General features: G+C 39.0%; 1 protein-coding gene across 1 annotated transcript in view; it reads right to left on the reverse strand.

Annotated features, from left to right (window-relative positions):
- The window catches only part of DDX10 (DEAD-box helicase 10), a 153,833-nt gene that overhangs the window by 90,199 nt on the left and 37,767 nt on the right, over nucleotides 1-25,867 (reverse strand). Inside the window, exon 13 of the mRNA XM_085063776.1 lies at nucleotides 18,037-18,517. Within this exon, the coding sequence (XP_084919902.1) occupies nucleotides 18,037-18,517 (481 nt within the window). The remainder of the gene's footprint in view (nucleotides 1-18,036; nucleotides 18,518-25,867) is intronic.

Here is a 25,867-nt window from a genome sequence, read left to right on the forward strand (position 1 = left end):
TTTCCAATTGATGAATATTCCAGTTGCCATGACCAAGGTATTCTTTTATTTGCCAAATAAGTTGCAGTACTGCAGCCTGTGTCACAGAGATGATTTACAAACCCAATTTATAGAACCATAGAATCATTTAGGTTGGAAAAGACCTTGAACATCAAGTACAACCATTAACCCAGTACTGCCAGGTCCACCACTCAACAATGTTCCCAAGTGCCTCATTTAGATGTCCTTTAAATACCTACAGGGATGGTGACTCCACCATTTCCTTGAGCAGCCTGTTACAATGACAGGCTCGCCTTGACAACCCTTTCCGGGAAGAAACTTTTCTGAATATCTAATCTAAAATCTCCACTGGTGCAATTTGACATCACTTCCTCTTGTCCTTGTCACTTGTGAGAAGAGACTGACCCCCAGCTGGCTACACCCTCCTTTCAGGCACTTGTAGAGAGCAACAAGGTCTCCCCCGAGCCTCCTTTTCCCCAGGCTAAACACCCCCAGCTCCCTCAGCTGCTCCTCCCAGGACTTGGGCTCCAGACACTTTCCCAGCTCCCTTTCCCTTCTCTGGACACACTCCAGCCCCTCAGTGTCTTTCTTGCAGTGAGTCACCCAGAACTGAACACAGGATTTGAGGTGTGGCCCCAGCAGTGCCGAGTACAGGGGGACAATCACTGCCCTGGTCCTGCTGGCCACACTATTGCTGATACAGACCAGGATGCCATTGGCTTTCTATCCTACTATCCATTTTACATATTTCATTCCGGATTTCTATTACTGCATTTCTAACCATACTTCTATTCTGCAAGTGAAGCATGAAGTTTTCACGGAATCACAGAATGACTTCGGTTGGAAGGGACCTTAAGGATCATCTAGCTCTGATGCTCCTGCCACAGGCAGGGACACCTTTCACTAGACCAGGTTGCTCAGAGCCCCAGTCAGCCTGGCTTTGAACACATCCAGGGATGGGGCACTCACAACTTCTTTGGAAAACCTGTTCCAATGTCCCACCACCCTCACAGTAAAGATTATCTAATTTAAACCTACCCTCTTTCAGTTTGAATCCATTCCCCCTTGTCCTGTCACTACCATGCTCTTGTAAATAGTCCCTTCTCTCCAGCTTTCTTGTTGGCCCCCTTTAGGTACTAGAAGGCCACAGTTTGGCCACCCCATGCCTTCTCTTCTACAGGCTGAGCAATCCCAATTCTCTCAGCCTTTCCTCTCAGGAGAGGTGCTTCATCCCTCTAATCAATCATCTGTGAATGCACTTAGAGAAATAACCATTCAAGCATTAACACATACATTAAATACTTTGCAAAAGGACTAGAAGGATTTGCTGATCTGCTCTAGGCCACACAGAAAGGTCTCTAACACTCCCTAAAGCAAATTTTCTTTCCTTCTCAAGCAGTTACCTTTTTTTTAACTCTTGTCTACCAAAAAAATTTTGTCCACCTTAACCTGTGTGTCTCAATGCTTTCAAAACATTGAAAAATGAAATAACCCCTCTTGTAACTTCAAAAACTGAGGAGTTCATCTGCCTAAAAAACATTTACTCAATGCAGCACTTTGATGTACTCAGTTTGCCAATACCTGCGTGGAGAATAAGGGATGCTGCTGCTGTCTCAGTGTTTCCTCATTCTGTGCAGAATAATCATTTAAAAAAATAATTTTTTATGCACCTTCCCTCTGACCCTGGACATTATCAAAAATTGTCTACAGTTGTTTGCAGCTTGCCACTCTGCCTACAGCAGTCAGCTGTCAAGTCCAGGTCTGGGATGGCTGCCACATTACGCTGACTACACAGCTGGGATTAGCAATACTTCTCTATTTGATGCTCAAGAGGGAATTCTTAGATAGGGTTTTGTTGTTGTTGTTGTTGTTTGTTTGAAGATTCTTTCAACTAAAGTTTTAAGCACTTTCATCACCAATTCATCTATTAGAATGACCTAATTAGTCTAGACCCAGTATTTAGAAGTGCTGCCTGTTGTGCATGCAGCTAGCCACCAAAGCTTTCCAGTACAAGCACAGCCCATTCAGATCTTAGAACTCATTTAGTCATTAACAATTTGGGGGCTTGCCAACTCAATATTAAAAGTGACAGACGTTCACAAAGTAATGTCTAACAACTGCAGCAGCTTTCTGATAAAACAGAAAAGAGGTTTTCACTGGCTCAACTGCCATTAACATATCACACAAAGTAAGGAATACAATAAAAAGGTGAAGTATTAACAATTCACACATTTTAAATTAGCTCATGTCTCCAAAGAACTAAAGAACTCTAACTGCCACTGCTAAGCTCCCATTTACTGCTTGCCTATCAGTGAGGTTTGAACTTCTCTCTCATACTATGCCTACATACTTTTTCTTATATTACTGTATATGCCGTTTGGTTGAGCAATGCCTTCTCTGAAATTTGCCTAGAACAAAATAAAAACAAAAAACCAAAAATCCCTTCCCTCCCTGTGAGTAATTAGAGCTAATGCTTAGCAACAGGTGACTTCTGCTGCTCCTGGAGCACAGTGGGCATCTGCAAAATTTCCAGCTACTAACCATATCCACATACACCGAAGGAAATCATGTTGGTTGAATAACCCAAAAGGGATGACTTGGTTTTCTTCAAATATAGCTACTCACTAATACATATAGCTATATCCTGCACTTCTCAATCTATACCTGAAGGTAAACTGGATGGCTTATGTCTCCATAATTCCTGAAGAATGGTTCAGGAACTCCTATCACTGTTTGGAAAGAATAGGAAACCTTTGCATTCAGCCTTGCTTATATATAAAAATGACCTCAATATGGTATCAACTCATTCTCTTTCCTGAAAATCTGATGACCAACATTCACACTAAATACAAGACTGGCAAGATCAACAGATTTATCTTTCTGCTCAAAGAAAACTGTTTGGCAAGAAATTCTCTCTCCCATGTGAGCTAATTCCTGCATTGATGACCGAGTCAGGACTAACAAAAAGAAAAACAACATAGAGAAAATAAGAGAGAAGGGAACACAAAGTGAGGCACAGTTCATGTACAAAAGTAAATTTATTCTATACCATTATATGAAATATCTTTGAAAGCAAAGTTGACTGAGAGCGGGACATACTCTGACTCTGCAGCCTTTGACAATTGCCTTCTAAAACAGGGCATCTTCCAGGCAATCATGAAACAAAACATGGAATAATTCCATGTTAACTCCCATTAAGTGTTGATACTCCTAGCTGAGACTGTAAGAAATACCATAAAAACTAAAATCTTATTAGGGTTAAATATTTTATGTACATAAGATAAAAGTTTACAACAACCCCAACCTGTAACACTCAAGTCATGCACTGAATCCTGAGTGGTTGATAGCTTAGTAAATCGGTAAATTAACTCAAGTGGAAAGAAAGCAGGGTCAATTCCAATTCATCTCTGATGTACTTGGTGACCTTATCCTTAATAACAACTTTAAATTTCAAGTGTATTATCTTCGCAATTCTATTGAAATGGGAAAAGAATGCGATTTCATCAGACAGAGTTTGACATTCAGATGTCCTGGGTACCACAGCACAAATACTAAATTTCTATTTTGTTCCAAGTCCTTTTAGGCTGTGAACAGGGTCAGTGCATTAGGTATACACTCCAGCAAGACCCCAGGAAGCACAGCTGGAAAAGGCAGATGACAGATAGCCCTAAACCGCTCTTGTCTGAACACAGCAGAACAGAAGAAGTCTGTCTCAAGACAGTGAATCTCAGTTATAAGTGATTTATTTAGGCAGGATAGAAGAGTCTCAGAGAACTCCAAAGATTACTCCTAGAGCTTTTCCTTGTTATATGAAAAAACAATAAATAAAAACGGTAAGTTTAAAAAGCCTGAATGCAGTGTTCAAACTCACATTATAGGTTACTAAGCTCTCACCTTCAACAGTTTTCCGTCATTTTGCAAATGCAAAGACCCAGCTCACAAATACCAGACATTAAAGTACACAGAACTGCTCAATGAATTTTAAGTAACCTATGTGTAAACAAAACAAAACAAAAAAATTTTACACAGCACAGAAATTGAGCTCATAGCATTTGCTCAGAGTAAACAAACCAAAGAGAGGAAAACAAACAAGTTACAGCTTTACAGTCAGAAATAACCTGGTTTTCTCCCATCACCTTAAATGTCCTTCACCGCTATATAATCTCTCATGACTGAAGAACTTAAGTCACCTTACATTAATATCATTACACTCAAACACAGAGCTACACTTGCGAAAAACTTCATGTCACCCGTATCTTAACTGGTTTGCTCTTATGCTGAGCCACCTCATTAAACATTCTCATGGTAAACCCTGGCCAGAGACATCTGTAAAGACAGTACTGAGCTTTGAGAGCTTTGCACCACTTTGCAAATATATTTACGGCTTTCAGCATCATATGGCACTTTTTGTGTGAATCACAAATGCTCGCCCACCACATTTCAAGGAGGATGAAATTCTAAGGGAATTGAGGAAAAGTGTAAGAGAATTAAGAATATGAAGTTTGGGTTCACTCCTGAAACAGATTTAGTAGTTGTGGCTTTTGGAAATCAAATACTATTTCACTGATTTTGTGGCAACATTTTTAGCCTAGTGTGCTGCTTTTGACTGGAGTAGAATTAATTTTTTCCACAGTAACTAGTATGGGGTTATTTTTTGGATTTATGCTGGAAACAGTGTTGGTAACACAGGGAAGTTTTGGTTACTGCCAAGCGCAGTTTGCACAGAGTTAAGGCCTTTCCTGTCTCTCACCCCACCCCACCAGTGAGTGGGTTGGGGGTGCACAAGGAGGTGGGAGGGGAAACAGCCAGGACAGCTGACCCCACGCAACCAAAGGGATATCCCAGACCACATGGCATCATGCTCAGTGTATAAAGCTGAGTGACTGAAGAGGAGAAGACATCTGCAGTGATGGCATTTCTCTTCCCAAGTCACTGCTATGCATTATGGAGCCCTGCTCTCCTGGAGATGGCTGAACACCTGCCTGCCCATGGGGAGTGGTGAATGAATTCCTTGGTTTGCTTTGCTTACATGTGCAGCTTTTGCTTTGTCTATTAAACTGTCTTCTATCTCAACACAGGAGGTTTTTTTCCTTTTACTCTTCTAGTTTTCTCCCCTATTCCACTGAGGTGGAGTGAGCAAATGGCTACGTGGTGCTTAGTTGCCAGCTGGGGCAACTATCAATAGACAGAAAAACATCACAGAATCAATAACCCAGATTTAAAAGTTAGAATACTTAATATAAACATTAACCTCCCAAATATGTACTGAACATCCATATGAATTTATATTTAATATTGACTAAAATACTTAAATGCAGATTTGAGCCTTTCTGCTGCAAAAATGAGAACAAATTTAGTTGGGAGTATGTCTTTTAAAAGCCATGCATTGCTCAGACGAATAACTGAAAAGAAGAGCTAACAATTCTTCAGTTGTAAAATCTTTAGACACAGTTATATGTGCAGAAAAATTGCTTTTGCTAGTTTTTTTATTCCACTTGGTTTTCTTATTACCTTCAGACTTGAAAGAGAGGAAGCAGCACTACAAGTACTGTTCCTCCAGTTGAAATGCTAAACTCCCTGCCATTAATGCCTCTTTACCTAAATGGTTGAGTACCTTCAGAGCTACCATATAACCCATCAGGAATTATGTAGCAAAGTCACCTCTTCAGGAGAGGAGGAATGCGGCAGCCTCAGGACAGCACAGCTCTCACAGCCCATCCTGCTCCTGCCTCCCACCACTTGCTGCATCAGTTTGGTAGCCAACATCTGCACGAGGAGGAAACATGCCCCATTCTAGATTCCCATCAAAGGTCCAGTCAGGCAGAAAATGGTAACGTAAAATTAAACCTCTTCCAAAGTACTTCACATCCTTTTTTCAAAAAAATATCTGAGGAATTGTCTGGCTCTGTAGATATTACAGTCCAGAAGTTCCAACACCTGAGAATATATACTGTGAGGCAAAGGAAATCAGAGATGCCTGAACTGACACATAGGCAAGGAATTCATCTAGCTGAAGACCCACAGAAGCAGGACCAGTGAGATCAGTTTTCAACTACATCAATTACCTCCTATTCCAACACCAGCACAGTGTGGATGCCAGGACAGCTCCATCCATTTTGGAGACCACAGCACTCATGATACATTGACCATGCAACAACAGCCTAATTAAAAATACCTTTTAAGTATTATTCCACTAACTAAAGAAAAAAATGAAAACAACATGCCAACACTTATATTTCAATGAGATGCTCAGACTTGATAAAAGACTCAAGCTAAAATTACATTCCAATTCTCTGATGTTTTTCCTCTAGAAGAATTTCATGTTTGTCATACCACTATTTACTGGTTAATCTCCTTTCAATTCACCCAGTAAATATTCCATTATAATTGCTTGGTTTTAATCATTAACAGCTACTCTATATTACATCATTAAATGTTTTAGATGAGTATTATTGCTCATAACTGCTTTAAAAGTGTTCAAAGGAAAAATAAAATATGAATGTTATTTTTCCAAGCATAAAAGAAGATTACCAGTAACAGAGAAATTTCAAGATTGATTATTTTCAATGATCCACTGAAAAATTAACCTGCACTAAAAAGAATAAAACACTTCTTGAAAATTCAGAGAAGTCAAAGTAATTTATGTTTTAAATTATGTTAAAAAGGGATTGTGAAAGTAGAACCACAAGAAAAAAAACTGGTTAATGAAAACATAACATGTCGTTGGCTTACAGTAAATGCTGATCTTGCAACCAAAGAGAGAAAAATTACCTGAAGATATGGTACATAATTTTTTTCTTTTAAAAGCTTCCCTTGTTAAGATAATTATAATACTTGAACCAACAAGGAGCAGAAATTTGACTCAAGTTCACTCAGTCAAAATATACAACCTTGAACTCCCACACTGTCCTTTTCCACACCTAAGGAACTATGGGATGCCTTCCAAATTACTTTTGCTAACACTGAACAACAAACTGTCCAAAAGCTAGAAGCTGCCTTAATTTGCATTTGCACACTGCACTTTCAATTCATATCATGTCATTCACCTCCTCCATAACAGTATCACATTTTCTTCTCACATTCTTCTCTGTTCTAAAATAAAGTCTCTCTTGCAGGCCAAAGGAATATTTGCTGGAATATCTTTATTCTCCACTGTTGCCCTCTTATTATGTCCCCTGTTGTCTTTATTCTTCAATTCCATACCCACATCTTAAATTCAACAGGAAAAAATGAGTTAAACCACTGGAAAAAGTAACTAGTAATAGAGGATTTTGAATCCCTTAATCTCTCCAGATCTAAAAAGGATGCCTTTTGAAAGGTGCACTTACACAAAATTCCATTTTTTCATTCAATACAGGAGTGATTGAACACAACATGGTTATAATATCCAAGGTAGTCAAACCAGAGGACCACTTCACTTTACATCTATAAAATGCAACTACTGTAGCACTAAAAAGCTGTAGAAAAAGAAACCCCATAGTAGTAAAATACTCAATATTCAAAACTGTGGTAGTGAGCAACACACTAACACATATTCAAAAATCAGTGCAAAAGAGGTGGTGTAAGTTTCATGAAACAAGATGTTAAGAGAGACAGAAACTTGTGGACAGTATCCTGTGGGCTCCCCAAGGGACAGGTTCAAAAGATGCATCATGGATTTGTCACATCCATACAAAACTACTGACTTCCAGCTCTGGTTTCTCACCTTATTCTCCTTTCTCCCTTCAATCCTCTCTTGACATCAGTCCCAATAACTTCTATGACAGCTACTTACAAAGCTTTCCTTTACAATGCACTTCCTTCTTCAAACACTGTTTCTAAACTGGTGTAAGAGCTGTATGTGCTAGGAACTCCCACTCAAAATTTGATTTCCAAAGCTGGTGATGAGTATTTCTTTTCAATACACTGATCAAAATACACTTTGCATCAACACTCACTGACCTACCACAGCCTACCATTGATAGCACCTCTTGATTTCTGCTACTGGTCCTTATTTTCCTGTTACCACATCATTCAGGCACATAGCATATATCTAAATATATTCCAAATGGCATCCTAATTTTTAAAAAGTTTAATCTTTTTGTGACCAACATAAAAATGAATAGATGAACAAGAATCTATTTATACTTTTCAGACAATATTTTTGGGGAAACTATTGGCACAACAGCTAGAGAAAGTAACAAGTTGTTATAACCCAGAATTGTTATCAAGAAACAGGACATGAGAAAATACAGTGAAGATCTGTCTTGCAAATACAGTACTCATTCGTGACCAGGACATGTAAAATTGCATGGAACTTCTTGGAAGTTATCCTCTTCCCATGCTCAATCTCACACTGTGTAGACATCACAGGAAATGACAGTAACAGTTCACAGAGAGTTCTTCTGCAGAGATGATGTAATTCTAGGCCAGCATGCCAGCCTCAAAATACACAGACAAACCGAGAATTACCCATTTCTGCAAGCCCACATCAGTGAGCTCCTGTGGTTGGAATATAACAGAATTCAGCAGAACATGCACCTACCTACTGCATTACAAGCATGTAAACAGCTATGGCTGAAGTGCATTTTCAGTATTCAGTGCATCATAATGCAAAGCAGCCTCAGATGGAAAGGCTTAATGTAGCTCCTAATATACATTTTAGTTTTATCAGCTTCCTCTTCTATTGTCTTCCACTTAAAAAAACACCCATAATTTAGGACTAACACTGGGGTTTGTGACCTCACCAGAAGGACCCCTGCTCTGCATTAATGAGATCTGAAGTAGCCAAACGCAAGAATAGCACCCAGAAGTAGAGTCACAAAGCTCAGACTAGAATTGTATGTATTTATAGAAGAGGAACGGTGACTGCAAAAAGTATTTTTTCTCAGAAGTAAGAGGTAAATGCATACAGACCTATGGAGACAGAAACACACCCTCTCATTTTATGCTCTGCAAGATGTGGTCTCTGTTGCAAACTTGGTGGAAAGCTGCTACCACACAGCTGGAGTTTTGTGACTCTCCCACTCTGACTCAGGTAAGAGTCAACAAAAACAAAACATCAACTAATATTAATTTTGCACAATGTGGAGATTATGGAAACAAGAAAGACACTTTCAGGAACTCCCGTTTAAAATGAACAGTGTCAGTACTAGCTACTGTTTCAAACAGGTATTTTGTGTTCCCTCCTCACAGCACTCATAGCAAGATCCACTTTGCACAAGTACCTCAGACACGCTCACTTCTATTCTGCTAGCAGGTAAAACTAATTTTAAAAACTGCAATACTAGTGGTTTCATGGCTCAATGTTGGCCTTTCTTCTCCAGTGGCCTATGCACACAATCTCTTTGCAAGAAGCACAGTCAATACTAACACAGAAAAATACCACAAAAGACAGTTTTGAAAAATGCTTTGTGGTCTTGGTCACATAGGGGACAAATTTGAGGGAAATTATACTGCCATTTAGGTCCTCAAAAAGCTACCAGTGCCATTTTGTTTTCCCATAAGTTCTCCCACTCAAGGACACCCACCTGTATGCTTTTCTGAGGGATTTATTAATGCACCCAATTTTCTTCAGGCATTTTTGCCAGCCATCTCGCTTCTCAAGCATAACCCTGTTACTTCACAGAGGTCCATACAGAACATATGGGCCATAAGGAGCAAGCAAAACATTTTGTCTTGATCCAGTGAGCATCGGCTAGATGCAGATTTCTTCCAAGAGCAATAAACACATATGTAGCTCAGGCAAAGGAGAGAAACAACCCTACATTGAAATAAGTGGAAAGCTACCACAGGAATAGTGTGCTAATGAAGAATGAGAAGACCTCTAAGACTTCCCCTCCAAGCTAGCCCAAAGACTTTTATTTTTAATTTGTTTTATACTGAAATAAAGCCAGGGGCTGTAGTCCTAATTGTTTTAATTTCCTTTCACTCATTCAAAATAATGCTGCTTTCAGATAATTTTATTCTCAGAGGATGCAGCTTTATCCAAGATGGGGAGCAGAGAGACCAGGCTGCAGAAGGTGAGAAATTCTATGCCAGTTGGGATGCCAACAGTTTAACTCCTCACAGCTGAGACAAACCACAGCCTCATGGAAACATGGAATATCTGCTCCATGCAACCGACCAAGCAGATTTCGTGTGATCACTGGCCTAGCTCCTGGTCAGTCAGCAGTTTGCTATTCCATAGCCATTAAAATATTATGTGCAGAATGTTAGTGATACTGTAATGAATTACCCCAGGACTCACTTTGGCTAACAGCTGATGTATCACCACTAAACCCACAAATCTTATTTTCAAATTATCAAATTATTCCATCTGAAAATTACACAGCTCAGACACAAATTTAGAAATGTGCTTCAAAATATTGTTTAAAATGTGCATGGGTAGTTTGTTAAGCAATGCTTACAGTCGCAGATGTCTGTAGCAGAGAAGACACTACACAATAAAGAATAATTATCATAATTTTAAGTGTGCTGACAGATAGTCACAAGATTCCAGATTCATACTTGATAGTTGGTCTGCATTATTACTATTTTAGGAAGCAGCATTTCCTTTAAAAATTAGTATTGTATTATTTCTAGTAGTATTTCACAATTTTAGCATTCAACTCCTAGAACACTTACCCAAAATTATGTCGTAGTTATAAATACTTCCAATGCCATTGCTCAGCGACCATTCAGGGACTAATGATTTTAAACGAAACTGTGACATTTTAGTAATTTCCAAATCCGATGGAATCAGAGAATATTGATTAAAACTAGGCAGTTTTAATGCAGAGTATTTTGCTCATTCACCCTCACCTATGAAACTGCTGCAATGTATTAAACAAGGCTATAAATCAGTGGCAAAGAACAATTAAAACTGAGAGTATTACTGCAGGCTTGAGCAACCTGCTAGAAATATTAAATTAATAAGGTTCTAGTGAATTATTTCAAGTCATACCGTATTCTAATATTTCTTGACATACAAGACCATGCATCTCTCTCACTTTGGGTCTACTGAATTGCGAGACATAGCACACACCTCATTTCAGCCAGAATTTGGACCAGATGCTGAAACCTGAAAATAGAAGTAATAGTCCAGCCTACTCAGAGCACTCTGTACAGCACAAACCATCAATGACCAGAAAGACTACAGAATCACAGACTTTGCTGAATTGGAAGGGACCCTCAAGGATCAGAGTCCAACTCCTGGCCCTGCATATCACCATCCACATGAGTCACACCCTGTGCCTGAGAGTGTTGTCCAAACACTTCTTGAACTCTGCCAGGCCTCGGTGATGTGACTGCTTCCTAGGGAGCCTGTTCCAGTGCCCAACTACCCTCTGGGTGAAGAACCTTTTCCTAATATCCAGCCTGAACCTCCCATGACACAGATTCAGGCCATTCCCTCAGGTCCTGTCACTGGTCACCACAGAGAAGACATCAGTGCCTGCCCCTCTTCCCCTCATGAGGAAGCTGTAGCTGCAATGAGGTGTCCCCTCAGTCTCCTCCAGGCTGAACACTCAAAGTGACCTCAGCTGCTTCTCATATGGCTTCTCCTCAAGACCCCTCACTGTATTTGTTGCCCTCCTTTGGATACTCTCTAATAGTTTAATATCTTTCTAATATTGTGTCACCCAAAGCTGCCCCCAGCACTGGAGGTGAGGCTGCCCCAGTGCAGAGCAGAGCAGGACAATCCCCTCCCTTGCCCAGCTGGCCATGCTGTGCCTGATGCTCCCAGGACGTGCTTGGCCCTCCTGGCTGCCAGGGCACTGCTGGCTCATGTTCAACTTGCCATCGACCAGATACCCAAAGGTCCCTTTCCACAGCACTGCTTTCCAGTGTCTCATTCCCTGTCTGTCTGTACATCCAGGGCTGCCCCACCCCAGGTGCGGAATCCAGAAATTATTCTTGTTAAACTTTATATGGCCGGTGATTGTCCAATCCTGTAATTTGTTGAGGTCTCTCTGCCAGCCTCCCTGCCTTTGAGAGAATCAGCAGTTCCTCACAGTTTTGTACTATCTTAAGGTACAAATGGCTTAGCATCCCTTCCAGTCCAGGTTCAAAACTCAGATTGTTAAACACAAGTTCCAGATTACATCAGCAAAGTCAGCCACAGAAACATGCTGCCAAACAGCCTCCTCTCCTTAGGACAGTAAACAATGTGGTACTTCAGCAGGTCCCACAGAGTGAAGGGGATTTGTGAGGCTGCTCCAGGTGGCATATGGAATTAAGGAGTTTAACTCACGGCTTTAGTAACTGAAACAAAAAGGTGGCACTGTCTAGTTCAGAAGTGTGCCAGAGTGGCCACTAATTTGTCAACATCCCCTGCTCTAGATGGCAAGTGCAACATTCCAGCCAGCTGGAAAAGTCACTGACTTGTGAACAACTACCACTAGACCCAGGGAAGCTTTTCCTAGCTCAAATCAGGCTCCTTTCATATATCTTTAATAAAAATGTTCAAAGCAGGTTTCCTACTCATCCCCATCTTTCTACACACAATTTCTATTTACAAGAGTAACAAACACCAAGGATGGACTGTGGGCATCAAAAGTACCACCATTCACAATGGTTCAAAAGTACCCTTGACAGGTCAAATTTTCCACAGATGCAAAGCTCGGCACATCAGAATTATGTACTCCATAGTCTGTGTCACTCCATAGTATCTGTGACAAGGGCAGATATATAAAATAAAATTCATAAATATTCATTAAACTTTTTTATCCAGGTTTTCAACATGAATAAAGTATTCAGGATGACCATCTTGAACAGATATCCTTTAAGAGATATATAGCAGCCATTTATTTCAAATACACAGCTCACCAGTAACTCAAAGACTTCTAATTGTAGAATTCTTCTAATTGTAGATTTTGCTCATTAACCTAAGCATCACAGGGATTAGCACAAGTATCTGGAGTGCTCTCTTATTAGTACAAGAAACCTAAATATTTACAGTGAATTTTTCATAAGCTACAGAAGTTCTTAGTAAACTCATAAAAATGCAACTGAAATAGAAATCTTTAGAGAGAAATTTGGAGATGTATGTGGAGCCAACGGAAGGGTGCTAAAGCAGCTAACCTGAGAAAGCAACTAAGAAAGGCTAAAACAATGACTGACCTACAGACCTGGAGTTTAATGTGGGTAATGGGTTTTTCTACGGGACTGCCTGAAAAGCCTCTGCTGTACAGTTTAATCCAGCAAGCAAGTCATGAATGTTCTACTCAAAATTAGTAGAGCCAGGAAAATGAACTTTTCTGCAAATCCGAAAAACAAAAGTTGTCCAAGAACACAAGGAAATGGTTTTGATCTGTCCTTTTGGTAGCTCAGAAGCACTCCTGAATAACAAGACTTTTATAAACTACACAGAACATAAAACTGGACACCATAAACATCCTTAAAAAACTAGTTTTAGTTGTATTGAAGTTACTGAAATTGCATTGGAAGAATATGTGATTTCTTCAAAATTTTCCACTCACTTTGTAGAATGCATTCTGTGGTGGCTGCTCTGCATAAGGAGGCTTGAGGTACAGTCAGCAGGTTTCATCTCCATTCATGGCTGGTAATTTTTCAGAGCACTGGAATCTTGAAGCATTCTAGCTAATACCTAAATGTAGGCCTACTTCACTCATATGCAAATATTCTTTTCTTCCTATAAATCCTTACTTGCTGTAATTCAACTGGAAATACATAAGCATTCTGTTACTAGGCTGAGAACCTAAAGGACTTATATTCTTTAGGAAGGAGATTTTATGGTATGTAATACATCACAGTATTGACTTTTATTTAACTTACAAATAAGTAACTTCTCTATTTTCTCTGCCAGACTGCTAGCTTTGCAACATGTCTCCAAGGAATAATGCCCTCTTTAGAGCCAGCAGGCTGCCCAGAGCAGCTTTCTTCTCTTGGACACAACACACCGCTACAGCAGGAGCAAAGCAGGCTACCCCTGAGGGAAATGCCACTACCAGAGCCAGCCAGTTTGCTTGCTTGCTTCTTCCATCCTTTGGGTATTTTCTAACTTGCTGTCCCCTGAAAAGCTTCAAGGAGACGAAGTCAGCTGTTTAAAATATATCAATATGAAAGCATAAGAATAATAGCTAGTAAGAAGTGGTGAGAAGAACGAGAAGATGTTTCCTACCAAAAAAGCAGTAAACCTAAGAGTGGTGAAAAGCTCTCTTGGAACATTTAACAGCAGGAAAGAAATCCCATTCAGAAAGAAAAGACAATGTAAGAGAAACAATCTAGACAAATCACATCAGTGAAAATTAATTTTGATTTCTGCGGAGTGTAACATCAACTTCTCAACAGCACAGAATAAAATTCCAGGGAACTATGTCCTCACTTTGGTGCATATTAAAGTATGTTACCTTGATCTATGTAATGTGCTAAGTCCACATTACAAGGAGCTACCACTCTCTTCTTCTTGGTATAGACTCACCCATCACTGGTAGCCAGGGACACTTACCTCTACCTTCCTGTTCTATTGATATGCACATATCCAGGTCATAATATGTCAGTTTACAGTGTTTGTTTTACATGTTTGAGAAGTTAAAAAAATTTCATTGTATGTAATAATAATGGATTGCAAGGCAAGCCAGGTAGCTCAGACAGAACCACGGCATATAAAATAATTTGCTTCCATAGCCACAACAGCAGGCTCTTCAAGAGTCCAGATTAATTCCAAGGAATCTGCAAGTACTATTCAAGGCACCCCCTGTATGCTTTTGCTTGTTACAGTGTTCTAAGAAGCCCTCAAATACACTTGAGAAGTTTTAGGAGTCCATAAAACAAGTGACAGGGGAGCAGGGAGGAAGCCAGAGCAATCCTAAGAACTCATAATGAAGTATTTTCCATGATAAAACAGAAAATTCAAGAGCAGAAGTCTGACAGTATGTGATATGTTTGACAAGTTGACTAAAATTAAAGTATAAACAAAACCAAGAAAAAATATTATAGGTTTAATCTTAGTTCTCAAAATAAACAATGCTAGAAGTTGAACAAGTATAGCCTTTGAATTGCCAAATGCAAAAAGCAATTTCATAAAATTAGCATTAGAAACAAAGTTTGTAACCAGGGAGTACTTATAGTCTTTGCAACATCAATACTGCTAATACTGTTAAATGTACTTTAAAAGAATAATTTCCATAATGTTAACACAACAGCTAAATACTGCCTATCTGCTAATGGCTCTATGCATATAGCTGACCTTCTTTTTATGCATAAGAACATTGTACTCCTAAATAAGCCCCATGAGTTATATCAACAGCTAAAAATCCTGACATAAATAAATAAATAGAGCAGCCACTGACTATCTCTTAAAAAAAATGAGCTAGGAAGCTCACAACAAAATTGCAATATCTGCCAAGGTCTTTCCCCTTATCCAAGGTTTCTCCTTTTATTCAGCAATGCAGAGAACAGATTTTTCTTTCATGTGTGTTGTCACAAAACGTGACAGAGACAGAGTACACATGCAGCCAGGGGACACACACCAAGAAAGGGAAAGCATGAAATTGAGCCACATGTCACACTGTTAGAAGGATTAACACTGGATGTGTCACACTGCACACCATGACCTACCTTCCACTGTTAGGTTGGGTACCACATACATTCATCAAAAACAAACCGTTCTATGAAAATCCTGCAAATCCCCTTCTAGTCCATCATCAGTTGAAATAACCTCTGCTCTTTTTGATCAGTTCCTTTCCCTTGGTACAAAGACGGATGAGCCAACCTCACCTGACATCAAAGGTCAGGGCACTACAACATCACAGAGGATACTCAGAGCCAGCCTAACACCTCCTCTTGCTCCTTCTTCCATTGGAGGGACTAGGGTAGAGACAAGGAGGAGGAAGCAGTGGTGTCTCTAACAACAGCTATTCAAAAACTGAAACTGAACTTAATGTTTCCATTTACAAAAAATGTCCTGGAGATCAATGACCACAGCAGGACTGCATTGCTGTCAATGAGAAGCCTAAAGCAAAAACAGTGAAATTGCAAAATCAATTACGCACATTAAAAGCATAAATGCAAACTGAATTCAGTCTTTGTGGGCTGACTCATAATTCATAAACCCCCAATTAGACGACCACATACCAATGTTTGCAAAGGACTCCTATATTATTTAGCACACAGAACAGATTTTTTAGAAAACCCTCCTAACTGATGCAGCTGAGTATATACTCACACTGCTAGACTCTCTGCAGTATTTCATACTGTTAATTAATGCACTGCCTCATCCTAGAAATGCAGCAAACTGGTTCCTGAGTTATCCCTAAAAGGACACTGAAACACACAGCAACAGGAAAACTGCATTCACCCTGCTCCGTGCTTCTCACACCCCAGAATACTAATTCTTTAAATATGAACCGACTTAATGTAATAATTACTTCAGAACTTGAAGCAATAATAATTACTTCACAACTTCAGAGTTGCCTGAACATAAACTAACCTATAAATGTTTAATACTGGAAAACTCTTAAAAGGTTACCCAGTGTGATTAAAAATTACTTTCTAAACCACTCATACTTTGCATAAAATTCCTTCTGTTAATTCTTTTATCTCAAACTTTCACCTTTTACCATTTCCTGAACAAAATTTTCCAGCATATAAAAACAGCACGAAATGGTTGGTGTATTTCAGCATGCAAAATTGTGGAAGCAATAAGAAAGATGTTAGAATATCATTCTTTAAATAAGGCACAGATCTTTTACTCCACTTTGTTTTTAAAACACAGTTCTTTTCTACACAAAACTGAATTTTTTTAATAAATGTAAGCTACTGCCAGGCAGTGGCCATGCCTGGGCAGAACCCCTCAGGCTCAGAATAACTGGAACAAAAAGTTAATTCTGTTTCCACAGTTCTCAGACAAGACTGCAACCTCTGTCAGCCTCTTCACAGTAGAGAGGAGAGTGCAAACAGCAGTCAGATTACTGTGCAACTGCTCACCTTTGACAAAGATATCTGATAAAACTAGCTCACTAAAGGAAAGATGCTGCTTATTAATGCAGCTAGCAGGCTGATTAGCTTCAAGGTCATGGTAAGTACCCTGTGTTGTTAAGTAACAGCTCAGAAAAAGATTTAAAATACCAGTTGGAAAAATAAATACGTTGCTTAACAGGAGGCTCCCTTTGAATGCGTGTAAGTTCAGAAAAACATCTTGCCAAACCAGATGGCTATTTGCTTGTATCTTTTTACTACAGAAATACAGTTGCTAGATAGCAGTGGATACACCAAAAAATAAAAAAACCCAATATGCACATACCAAATCTGCTTTCCAGAAATAATAAAAAAAACAGAAAACAAAAAACCAAAAGCAAACAAAAAAACCCCACACAAAACAAAACCACAACAACCCCAAACCACCCTTTCTGTAACACTGTATTTATAGATTAAAAGAACTAAATATTTCTCAGAACACCAAGGAGAAAGAAATCCAAATTATAAAGCTACTAGCTGAGGAAATAAAAGATTTACATGAACGCTTTCAATAAACCTTTATAATTATGCAACCATGCTTTACAAGAAACGTGCACCTCCTCTCTCTTTGATACTGGCTCAGTTCCTAATAGCAACAGTCCTGTTGAAAGTAAAAGTCATTGTTTGAAGGTTACATTCTTGTAAAAATTCATTTTGCTGTGATTTCTGTCGGGAAGTGGATCATCCTGTACTGCAATTCAGTTCCCAGTGCTATAAACTGCAGTTCACCATCAAAATTATGACTGAAAGTGGCAGCTATTTAGAGAGGTACAAGAAAATTAGGAAGTGGTAAGAATTAAAACTGTCAAAATTTCCCAGGTTTTTGAGTCACATTATTCATAAATTAAGGCAAGTACAAGGATATTTATTATGCAAGTAAAACTACTTTATGCTAACTGCATAAAATGATAAAAGCTAAGTCACACCACTTATCTTTTGGGAGTATTTATGACCTCTGATACATATGCACAACACATCCAACTTCAAGTGATTATTCTGCTAAGAGCAGAATTTCGTCTTTTCCCCTCCTCCTTCTTTGGAGCAAGTCCAATAAAACATGATTAAGACTCATGAGCCTTACTATTAAAGCATGCTTACCGGTGCTGGATTATCTTTAGCTTCCACACCAAAAACATCCCGTTGTTTCACTGTCAGCAAATCAAGACCTTCAGCATCGTCGTCATCATCATCGTCAACATCATTTTCGAAGAACTGCATGGAGTCTGAGTCTGGTACCCTGCTAGGTACACAAACTTCTTTTTCCTCCTCCTCCTCCTCCTCAGACAGCTCTTTTGATTCATCCTCAGACTCACCACTCTCCTCAGCACTTCCACTGGAAGCAGAACATTCCTCAGTTTCTTTTCTTCTCTGCTTTTCCTTTGTTTTGTTAACAGATGTTTTTCCACTGAAATTAATTCCACGCTTCTCCGCTCTTTCCTCATTCACTGAGGTGAGGGTATTTTCATTTTGCTCTGTCTCCTCCAGGTGGTCTGTCCCACTGGCTGCCTTATTTGCACACAGCTGTTTTTGAACTCTTTGAAGAAATCTCACACGAGGTGCCATTGCAAGACCAAGTGATCTAAAGCATGAATTCAACAAATAAAATAATTTTAAAGGTAGATACACAATATTTGACTAAATTAGAAGCCCTCACTGACGACTCAAGTGATTCAATTATGATCATTGACATTTATACAATTTGATCAACACATTTAGAAAAATCTAGCATGAAAAATACAAGTGAACATTGGAAGAGGAAATGAAATGAAATGAAATAACTGAGAACTCCCAGTAACAAGCCTCCCAGGAAGGAAAGCAAAGGAGCTGAAAAGTTGTAGATAAGAGCCAATTAATTATCTATGATTCACAGCAAAACATGGTGGAAGAAACACCAATGTAATTTGGTATTGAAAATACATGGATTTCATGTCAAGGACTGAGATAAGACTGAACTGTCAAGTGTCCTTCACTACTGGAAGTACACCCAGAACATTATCCCCTCTGACCTCACAGTTACTGAGAGATCAGGAGAACAAACATGGTATGGATGAATGACTAACTGCAGAAAAAGCCAGGGGAGAGAAATTTCTCGCTTAAAGGCAATTTCACTGCTTCCACCTCCCTACAGCAAGGCTTTACCTTTACATGGCCTATGTAACTAACAGTGCCAGAAAAACTATTATTTTAGCCAGTTTTTTATGATAATTCAAAGCTATACTAATGCTAATTACATGAAGGGAAAAAAATTGTAGAAAAAGCAAAAATTGTGTCTAGCGACAGTACTGGAGAGCACGGCATGGGAACAGATACCCTGACTCCAACACCCCATTTGACTTCAGTAAACTTTGTAATTGCCTACTGTTATTACACCTGACCCTGTCAAATCTAAATTAAAAAAACAAACAAACAAACAACTCTTTCAGAATTCATGAGCCTTCTCATTAGGTGAATAAAAAATGTGAGGGGACACTGGTACTGTGTAAGGAACACATAGAGACCACAACTACATTTAAAAACCTGTGATACAGAACTGAAAGTAGTACTTGGTGCTTGTACATACACATAACAGAGGAATAAAGGATTAACCAACTACACTGGCTACAAACATACAGAGGCACCCACACCTGTAAAACACCAGCCTCCTTCCATTCAGAACATGCACAGCTATACACAGCTATACTCTCCTCTCAATGCTCTTCAAGTAGATAGCATTGTTTCTTCTTTTTTCTACACAGCCTCTGAAAGGAACCCAAGTTACAGCACAGGGGAAAAATCAAATCCATACTACCTGGCAGAAGTGTCATTACAAAAAGTCAGTGAAGCACCCAAAATATACTGCAGAGCAGCAAAAGTAGGCCTGGAGGCCCTGAAGAGCCTTGAACTTTTAATGGTAGCCAATGGGACAGGGTAGTCAAAAGGAGTGCCTTGTTTAAATAACAAACAAAAACATCCCAAATGTAACCACGCCGAAGGTTAAACTTGGTACAAGCTTTTGGTACCACCCACAGGTCAAAACACCAAAAAGTAGACACAAACCCAAAAAGCAATCTGCACTGTTAGGATAAAGAACAAATCTTCCAAGAAATAAAGTTTATTTTGTAATGTAAAAATTTTGGTCTAGTGCTTCTGATAATTCAGCACTGTTCTACATGCAATTAACAGCAATAACAAAGCATATAAAATTTTATGAAAAAGGATCAAAGGCAGCTCTTTTCCAGTGTATTTTGCACATTTACTGACAGTATATTCCTGAGAGGATAACTCAACACCATTGGGAACTGAAATTGGAGCAACTAGCGATCTTAAACTTGTTTTACTGTTTGACAGCAAACACTAATTACCTTTGCAATGAAATGATGTGTTAAAGTTTGGCCTATTGACTAACTGTAATGGAAATAACCAAACAGCAGATGCAATGCTTCACTGCAGCAGCTGGAAGCCATTCAAACCTGGAATTGGGCCTTAACACCAGGCACAGTAAAACACACATTAAGAGATTGCTGCATTCAATCTCTTCAGCAAGGGAATCGAAGTCGCAAAAATCAAATCCTTTGCAAGAGAAACGCTCTTTTGCTTTTCCAGATTTCACATTATTCTACATAAAGTATTGCTGTCAAGTGTTGACAAAGCACTGCAAGCAGCAATACTGTATGGCAACTACACAATCAGTGTTCACTTCTGTTCCTCAAGCAGACAGGCACAAGGTACACATGGTTGAAAAGTCTGATTTTATCAGAGCTTTTTTCAACACCTTCAAAGCTAGCATCAAAGATCAGGAACACACATGCAGAGAAAAGTCTGACAAGGTGAACAACTATTCTCTCTACAGCAAAAGTTACAAAACAGAGAAAAAGCAGCCCATGATGCAGACAAGATTTCACCACAGATTTTTTTTTCATTCAAATATGAAATTCCACTTTCTAGACTGCTGTACTGCACTGATGCCTTACTTTAATAATTGAGTAGAATTAATTGTCAGTTAGTCTTGGCCAACTTTTCTACACTGCTTAGCAAGCCTACCAAAAAACACCAGTGCTATCAGAATTCAAATTACTTCTGAACCAAAAGTATACAGACCTCAGACAGAAGGAAGGCAAATTTATTTGGTAAGACAATAATAGTAGATAAGCTTAGACAAAGTATGTGCAAACAATCCCCCAATACTTTTAATTACATAAGTTCTCAAAGAAATGTCAGCGTTTTGGCTCATTACTGCCTCTTTTTCATAGTATATTCCAAATGGAGAAAAATCTGGGAAAAACAATCTGGGCACTCTACTACTGCTAAAAGCTTCCTCATATTTTAAGATTTGACAGTTTCTTTAGAAACTATTTCTTAACCATTCACCAAATCTGTAATTCAGTCATACTAAAACAACTCAACGTATGACCCAGCTTTTCTTTTCATAAACTAGAAAGGGCGCTATTAATTTTCAACAATTCATTAGATGCCACTCAGACTACAATCCTACTGACCAAAGTTACAGCTATTTTTTTACTATAGTGCTACCATTTCACACACTCACCTGGAATAAGAAATGTGCAAGGTTTTCTGATAAAGACAAACAAAAAGCAGGTAAGTTCTTTAGTGAGATTTCATAAACCCCAAAAGACAACACTAAAAACACACTAACATCACAATGTAGGCTTCAGACTATGGTAGCCTGTAAATGGCAACATAAATTCAGTTGACAAACCAACTAAAAATCCTGTTTCATATTCTCGTGTGAAATGCAATGACTTTTTAAGAGAAAGCTCTTCTAGAAAGACATTTGAAATCAGCTTCTAAAGGCTATACTGAAATCAAGATACTGTTTTGCTACTATAAATCAAAGCACCACTGACATTTCTATTCATCAGCCAAAACCAAGGTGGCCAGACATCAGCATTCCCTAACACTGATTAGGGAATGCATAGGAGTAACTACACAAATGAGCTATAATGCTCAAGTACCTGTGTTAATTTAGTAGCAAGCTCACAAGGACTTTCAGGAAACAAGTTAAAAGAGTAAAACTGCAAAGAAATGTCACTGTATGGATTTAAGGAGAATACCACTTTGTTTTCTAGTGAATAAGGAAGAGCAAACATTAATAAACATTTTTTTAATTAATTTAAATGAACGGTGTAACAGACTTAAAATGGTGCCTCTTCTAAGGTTTGTTACTTGTGCATATACAAAGACTTTGAGTGTGTTTACATTAACATGGTAACTTTACTTTGCCTCTACTGGGATGAGAGAAAAGCTGGACATCTCTGAACTCTTTAGAAAGACCAAATCTTAGACACCCGAAGCAAAACCTGTCCTTGCAAAAAATAAATCAAAGTAGAAATGTAGGATCAGTAAAATCTTTACATTATAAGTGTGACAAATGCTCCTAATCTGCACCCAGAAGATTGCTAGGTCTTTCTAAAATATGGGACAGTTGTAAAGAATCTGAGGTCACACTGAACTGCTGTACAACAACTTTGCACAAGTTACCGATTCAGTCTAATATTAACTTACTACATTTACTAAATATAGATATATTCCATTAGCGAACTTCTTCAGAATGATTTGAACACATAAAAACACAGCACAGAGATGACTTTTACTGTAGAACAGGATTGGACAAAGACTTAAAATAGGTTGGAAAAGGTTAAATACTCCCAGAAGCTATTTCAAGAAAGAAATATGTATAACTTGCCTTTGAATAGATCCCACATCCACATTTAACATTTAAAATGTTTTCAGAAGATGGGATGAGCAACCATTTGAAAACAGAAGAAATCACATCAACTGAAATGACACAAATCCAAACTAACAGGCTTTCCAGATGGTCTGATTAATAAGCAAAATGAACAGAGAAATTGCTTTTGCTGTGCTATTTACCAGCCAGCTTTATTCCTCTACATTAGGAGCTCAAATGCCTGGCACTCTATCAATAACAAGGAGGGCCAAGCTATTCAAGAGTTTATGGGTCAGGACCAAAGAGAAGGAGAACAAAGAGGATGTCATGGTTGCAATCTAATTTAGAAGACAAAGACAGTCTTCCTTACAAAAGGAAATGGAACCTCCACATTGCAGTTCCAAACTCTGGCACTCCTGGGTACCTGAACTACCTTGACACTTGCTCAGAGAGCAACACAGCAGAGCACAAGCAAGTAGGTTTGCCAGAGTCCATTAAAAACCTTTTGTCCAAGTTAGCTGGCTTAGCCAACTCTGAGAGGCACTCTACTGGAACTGCTACTCATGCATATGCAAGTACACTCACTTCTAAGGTGAGTGAAGGTCAATAGCAGGCTTGGCTGCAGAATGAGAAAAGATAGCTCAAGATGCTAGAAGAAATGAGGATGATGACTAAGAGAATAATGACCCTGGACTTCGAAAGAGGAGACTGCAGCTTATTCAGAAAGCTCCACGGAAGAAGTTCACAGAAGTAATTACCGAAGCTCAGAAAGGGACAACTGGATCTCCAGGTGGCTGAAGTTCAATGAGAAATGCCCAAACTCTACAGGTGACTGCAGGGAATGCTGGGGTCTGTATGAGCTATGTATTAGTATGTTATTACATATGAGGCTGAGATTAACTAGGTAACAGCATGAGAAATAGTAAGCCTGGTTACAGGTGCATGAAGACTGGAAACAACAGGCGAACAGTAATTAGGAGCCATCTTTTGATTTAGGAGATCAGCATGTAGGAAAGTAAGCATAAGGGCAGCAAGAAGAAGGGCCAAGAACCAACAAAGGGATGACAAGAAGTGCAAAGCCTGCAATAGGCACTGCCTGAGGATGAGACAGACAGCCTTGCACTCACTCACAGCAGCCAGATCAAGGTAACAAATGAAACCTTCTGCCCTGACCATGCAGTAAGGGCCAGGTGGGGGGTGGCAATGAGAGTGCCCTGGTTAGCAAAAGGACAGACAGATGTGGACAAATGGATCATGTATTCTGCTATCACCCATTTCAGTCCTGACAGCACCTGCAGCTACCTACCGCTTTTTAATACTGATCTGCAAGCAATACTTACAAAACTATCTGGATCCTAAGGCATGTGTATCAGACATTTTCCCGATTATTTGGCTTCAACTCGTTTCATTTATTCTCTATGTACTAATACAGGCAGAAACAGAGAAAAATATGCTGTATTTCTCCTCGAAGACATGACAGCAGTCACAGAGGACATTACCTTCCTTGGCAGCCCCTTAGAACTGTGACTACCCTGTCCATCCAGCACACTCACCTGTTAAGATCTGCCCTTGGAGAACACTGTATATATATGTGTTAGCAGTTACCAAAATAAAGTGCCTGAGAAGGAAAAGATTTCAAAATACTGCTTCCTCTCCAGGAGACCAGACTAAGTAATTATTCCTTTTCACCCTGTTGTTTGTTTACATTTTCTTATGTTTCCAAAGCTGTCCTTCGCAATCAAAAGACAAATTTCTCTTTTTAATGCAAGCACTGAGCTTCCCCTTCATGAGACTTAAAGGCTGCCTGTGTTAACACAAGGCTTACGCAAGTCTTCCTCCAGCAAATTATTCTTGATAAAAATTTAAAATGAGAGGATACTGGAGAAAATAGTAATGTACTATAGCTTAAAGGTGATCAATTGCTAGAATAGGTATGTGGGTATGTGTCTATATAGACATGCACACATGTTTTATATATTTTGTTTTCTATATAAAATATATATAATCTTATGTAACATATAAAAATGAAAAATACTTGCTTTTCTGCAGACTCAATCAACAGAGCTTAAGAGAATCTCAGTGCACAGACATGCCAAGCAGGAGAGCAACAGGGAATGTGGGCAACAGCCTGCAACGCAAACCTGACAGGGGCATTAAGCAGCCTATTTTCTCTGCAGGATTTTTAGTGGAGTAACATCTATCAAGCTAGCAGTAAATCTCCACAGAAAGGCTGACGTACTTTTCAGAAAATGCACACAGAAGGTAAAGGGAAGAAAGGATTCTCATTTCAGGTTTTGCCGTAAGTTTGTGTGCAGAATGTAAACCAAGGTTGCTTCTAGATGCAAAATTCAAACATATGACTTCAGGGGACTTTTATATACATGAAGATGACTGATCCATGTATCAGTGACTGTGCACTGAATTGAAAGCTAGGGAACTGCAGGGTTCTGTACTTACGTAGACTAGCAGTCTGGAGATCAGGGAAGAAGAGTGCCAACAAACTAGAATAGAATCTCCAAATTATCTCCCAGATTTATTATCTTCTGACTTTTTGATTACATTTCCATGTATTTCACAGCCTTTACTAAACCTTTCCTACTCTCTCCAAACAACTGACTGGTTTCTTACATTTTATTACAGGAATGACATTAGTAGTTTTCCAAAGCTGGGACTCAAAATTATTTTGATGAAGGACCAAATCCTGGCAGAGAGACCTGAGAAGAACAGAACTGTCGACTACTCTGTCTACAGATACTAGATGGCTCACCATGCTGAAATCCAGAAAGAGGCACTGGGATTCTGAAAATTCAGCATTACCACCATCTGATAGTTGATTTCTTACACTGGTTGAAATTGTGTGGTTATCCCTCTTAGCCCTAATCTTCTGCCCCTATTTCTTAAATTCATAGCACAGTAAGACCTGCAACAGATTTTTTAAAGATGCTGATGAACCACAAAGGAAAAGGGTCAGGCATTGCATGTAGCAAAAATTTTTGAGCTTATGCTAGTTCTCATTTTTCAAAATGTCTCAGTCCATGAAGTTAAAAAGCATCTTTTACAATAGGCTTATGTATCTTAAAAAACATAATCATGTTAATGACAGCACAGCACAGGCAAACCAGCTGCTCCAGAGTCTAGTAATTTGTCACATTTTAGTTCATTATGCCACATGCTGACAAGTTAGTCCTCTCTGTATGAAATTCCACACATATCAAATTAATTTACTGTGTACCTTTGAACACCTTCCTACTCCCTTACAACTAC

The sequence above is a fragment of the Lichenostomus cassidix genome, chromosome 1 (genome assembly GCF_008360975.1).
Source record: "Lichenostomus cassidix isolate B80296 chromosome 1, HeHo_3.0, whole genome shotgun sequence".
NCBI classification, from domain to species: Eukaryota; Metazoa; Chordata; class Aves; order Passeriformes; family Meliphagidae; genus Lichenostomus; species Lichenostomus cassidix.